This window comes from Notolepis coatsorum (assembly GCF_963971535.1).
Source record: "Notolepis coatsorum genome assembly, contig: SCAFFOLD_1908, whole genome shotgun sequence".
In the NCBI taxonomy this organism is placed as follows: Eukaryota; Metazoa; Chordata; class Actinopteri; order Aulopiformes; family Paralepididae; genus Notolepis; species Notolepis coatsorum.
This window is the reverse complement of record NW_028171813.1, coordinates 1-5,000: the sequence shown is the minus strand read 5'-3', so window position 1 is coordinate 5,000 and position 5,000 is coordinate 1. Positions and strand designations below refer to the sequence as shown.

The following is a 5,000-nucleotide window of genomic DNA, read 5'->3' as shown; positions in this document are numbered from 1 at the left end:
GAGGAGAGGAGAGGAGAGGAGAGGAGAGGAGAGGAGAGGAGGGAGAGGTGAGGAGAGGAGAGGGGAGAGGAGAGGAGAGGAGAGGAAGGAGATGGGAGGAGAGGAGAGAAAGGAGATGAGAGGAAAGAGGATGAGAGGAAAGGAGGGGAGAGGAGAGGAGAGGAGAGGACAGGACAGGACAGGACAGGACAGGACAGGACAGGACAGGAGAGGAGAGGAGAGGAGAGGAGAGGAGAGGAGAGGAGAAGAGGAGATAAGAGGAGATAAGAGAGGAAGTAGAGGAGAGGAGAGGAGAGGAGAGGAGATAAGAGGAGAGGAGATGAGAGAAGAGAAGAGAGGAAGGAAAGGAGAGGAGAGAAGAGGAGGGAAGAGTAGAGTAGAGGAGAGGATAGGATAGGAGAGGAGAGGAGAGGAGAGGAGAGGAGAGGAGAGGAGAGGAGAGGAGAGGAGAGGAGAGGATAGAAGAGAAGAGGACGGAAGAGTAGAGGAGAGGAGAGGAGAGGAGAGGAGAGGACGGAAGAGGAGAGGAGAGGACAGGAGAGGAGAGGAGAGGAGAGGAGAGGAGAGGAGAGGAGAGGAGAGGAGAGGAGAGGAGAGGAGAGGAGAGGAGAGGAGAGGAGAGGAGAGGAGAAGAGAAGAGAGGAGAGGAGAGGAGAGGAGAGAAGAGGAGGGAAGAGAAAGGAAAAGAGAGGAGAGGAGGAGAGGAGAGGAGAGGAAAGGAGAGAAATTAGTTGAGAGGAAAGGAGAGAAATGAGATGCGAGGAAAGGAGAGAAGAGGCGGAGAAAAGAGAAGAACATAGAAGAGGTCAGGCAGAAGAGGGACAGTTGATACTTCCAACACATTTCACACCAAATGAACAAAAATGTCTGCTTTTTTGCAGCACCACAAACATGGGAACTCTCTAACTCCCCCCCCCCTTCCCCCCGCTCCCCCCCCCTCCCCCCCTACCCTCCCCCCCCCCCCTCCCTCACCCATCTCTCTGAGTGCCTCTCTCCTAGTTTCCTAGTGCTGACTAAGGTGATGGATGCCTCTGGGTCTTGGCCAAGATTGCAGTGACTGCTCTACATGCACCACCGAGGCCATGGATCAGCTACTTACCGTCGTCTGTCCGTGGTCTTGTCAACTGGCCTGTCAACGCGGTTTCATTGCTGGGTTAAGTACTTCTATTCTATTCACATAATATGCTTACTTCATATATCTACTCTATTCACATATATGCTTACCACTTGTATCTATTGCTATGTCCGCCCACTACAATGACGCGAGCTGTCTAACGCCTGTCCCGTCTCCCTGTCTCCCTGTGAGTTGCTGTCCTGGAGTGCTGACCGGAGTGTTGGACGTCCCGTGATGAAGACCGGGAGGATGCGACCCTCTCTGCATGCCCTCCTGTCCCTGTCTCCGGCGGACTCGTAGTGGTGACCGGAGTGCTGGACGTCCCGCGATGATGTCGGGGAGGTTGCGACCCTCTCTGCGCCGCCCCCTATCTCCCTGCCTCCGGCTGTCTCGGAGCAATGACCGGAGTGTTGAACGTCCCGTGATTAAGACGGGGAGGACGCGACCCTCTTTGCGCCGCCCCTGTGCCTCAAATAGATTCGCTATCAGCTCTATCTTTAATCTTTCAAAATGTTCAGTTGCTATCAGCTCTATCTTTAATCTTTCAAAATGTTCAGTTGCTATTGCATGCACTCATCTGTGTTTCACTACACACATGAGTGCATGCTTACCAACTGTTAGTCTGCAACACTACTAGACATCTAAGAAGGGAGATCCCCCCTTGAATGGCCCTTCTAAGGTTTCTCTCCTCCACACTGCCTGTGGAGCATTTCTTCCCTATTGTTAGGTTTTAGTGAGTTTTTCCTTACCTTTGCGTGGGGTATGTCTGGGAGTGCTTGCATTCTTTCATTTATTTGCATTTATTTTAAATTTGTTGGACCTTATGGTGTTCTTATTCTGTTCTTGACTTATTGTAATGTTTCTTCTTGACTTGTTTAAAGAAGACGTGTACGGCCCATGGGGACATTAACGTGGGTTGTCGGGCCTTACAAATACATTTGATTTGATTTGATTTGATTAGTTTAAACAATGCTGTTATTATCAGATATATATTATTCAATGTTATTATCTATGGTTCTACTCAAACATCTCTCCTCTGTGAAGTCTAGTCAGATGTGAGCAGAGCAGGAAGAAGACCAGGTTCATCACATCTTCGTCACCTCTCCGTGGAGATGTTTGTAGCCACGCCCCCTACCTGCTGATGTAGGCCCACCCCCTACCTGCTAATGTAGCCCGACCCCTACCTGCTGATGTAGCCCCGCCCCCTACCTGCTGACAGAGGTGTCCGATCCCACGGATCTTGAAGGAACCGGAAGGCTGTGAACTCTCCATCTTCATGTATACGGTGGTCCCGACCCGTTTGGACATGGCAACGCTCTCCAGCAGAGGAGTGGTGATGTGGAAATACTCTGCCATGGTTGTAGTCCACTTAGGTTGTAGTCCACTGTACTCATTCATACTGTAGAACAATAATAGAACAATATGACTCCAGTTAGGTTGTAGTCCACTGTACTCATTCATACTGTAGTACAATATCACATGTAGCATAAAGGACAACATTAACCCCACATGTAGCATAAAGGACAACATTAACCCCACATGTAGCATCAAGGACAACATTAACCCCACATGTAGCATCAAGGACAACATTAACCCCACATGTAGCATCAAGGACAACATTAACCCCACATGCAGCATCAAGGACAACATTAACCCCACATGTAGCATCAAGGACAACATTAACCCCACATGTAGCATCAAGGACAACATTAACCCCACATGTAGCATCAATAACAACATTAACCCCACATGTAGCATCAAGGACAACATTAACCCACATGTAGCATCAAGGACAACATTAACCCTACATGTAGCATCAAGGACAACATTAAACCCACATGTAGCATCAAGAACATTAACCCCACATGTGGCATCAAGAACAACATTAACCCCACATGTAGCAGCAAGGACAACATTAACCCCACATGCAGCATCAAGGACAACATTAACCCCACATGTAGCATCAAGGACAACATTAACCCCACATGTAGCATCAAGGACAACATTAACCCCACATGTAGCATCAAGAACATTAACCCCACATGTAGCATCGAGGACAACATTAACCCCACATGCAGCATCAAGAACAACATTAACCCCACATGTAGCATCAAGGACAACATTAACCCCACATGTAGCATCAAGAACATTAACCCCACATGTAGCATCGAGGACAACATTAACCCCACATGTAGCATCAAGGACAACATTAACCCACATGTAGCATCGAGAACATTAACCCCACATGTAGCATCGAGGACAACATTAACCCCACATGCAGCATCAAGAACAACATTAACCCCACATGTAGCATCAAGAACAACATTAACCCCACATGTAGCATCAAGGAGAACATTAACCCCACATGTAGCATCAAGAACATTAACCCCACATGTAGCATCGAGGACAACATTAACCCCACATGTAGCATCAAGGACAACATTAACCCCACATGCAGCATCAAGGACAACATTAACCCCACATGTAGCATCAAGGACAACATTAACCCCACATGTAGCATCAAGGACAACATTAACCCCACATGTAGCATCAAGGACAACATTAACCCCACATGTAGCATCAAGGACAACATTAACCTCACATGTAGCATCAAGGACAACATTAACCCCACATGTAGCATCAAGGACAACATGAACCCCTACATGTAGCATCAAGGACAACATTAACCCCACATGTAGCATCAAGGACAACATTAACCCCACATGCAGCATCAATGACAACATTAACCCCACATGCAGCATCAAGGACAACATTAACCCACATGTAGCATCGAGGACAACATTAACCCCACATGTAGCATCAAGGACAACATTAACCCCACATGTAGCATCAAGGACAACATTAACCCCACATGTAGCATCAAGGACAACATTAACCCCACATGTAGCATCAAGGACAACATTAACCCCACATGTAGCATCAAGGACAACATTAACCCCACATGTAGCATCAAGGACAACATTAACCTCACATGTAGCATCAAGGACAACATTAACCCCACATGTAGCATCAAGGACAACATTAACCCCACATGTAGCATCAAGGACAACATTAACCCCACATGTAGCATCAAGGACAACATTAACCCCACATGTAGCATCAAGGATAACATTAACCCCACATGTAGCATCAAGGACAACATTAACCCCACATGTAGCATCAAGGACAACATTAACCCCACATGTAGCATCAAGGACAACATTAACCCCACATGTAGCATCAAGGACAACATTAACCCCACATGTAGCATCGAAGACAACATTAACCTCACATGTAGCATCAAGGACAACATTAACTCCACATGTAGCATCAAGGACAACATTAACCCCACATGTAGCATCAAGGACAACATTAACCCCACATGCAGCATCAAGAACAACATTAACCCCACATGTAGCATCAAGAACATTAACCTCACATGTAGCATCGAGGACAACATTAACCCCACATGTAGCATCAAGGACAACATTAACCCCACATGTAGCATCAAGGACAACATTAACCCCACATGTAGCATCAAGGACAACATTAACCCCACATGCAGCATCAAGAACAACATTAACCCCACATGCAGCATCAAGAACAACATTAACCCCACATGTAGCATCAAGAACATTAACCTCACATGTAGCATCGAGGACAACATTAACCCCACATGTAGCATCAAGGACAACATTAACCCCACATGTAGCATCAAAGACAACATTAACCCTACATGTAGCATCAAGGACAACATTAGCCCCACATGCAGCATCAAGGACAACATTAACCCCACATGTAGCATCAAGGACAACATTAACCCCACATGTAGCATCAAGGACAACATTAACCCCACATGCAGCATCAAGGACAACATTAACCCCAC

The 5,000-nt window shown here is 46.9% G+C and overlaps 1 protein-coding gene across 1 annotated transcript in view; it reads right to left on the bottom strand.

The window, feature by feature from the left end:
- sdsl (serine dehydratase-like) overlaps window positions 1-2,470 on the bottom strand; it is a gene marked incomplete at both ends in the record, with an annotated part of 29,406 nt that extends 26,936 nt beyond the window's left edge. Inside the window, one exon of the mRNA XM_084339109.1 lies at window positions 2,324-2,470. Within this exon, the coding sequence (XP_084195235.1) occupies window positions 2,324-2,470 (147 nt within the window). The remainder of the gene's footprint in view (window positions 1-2,323) is intronic.
- Window positions 2,471-5,000: the final 2,530 nt, after the last annotated feature.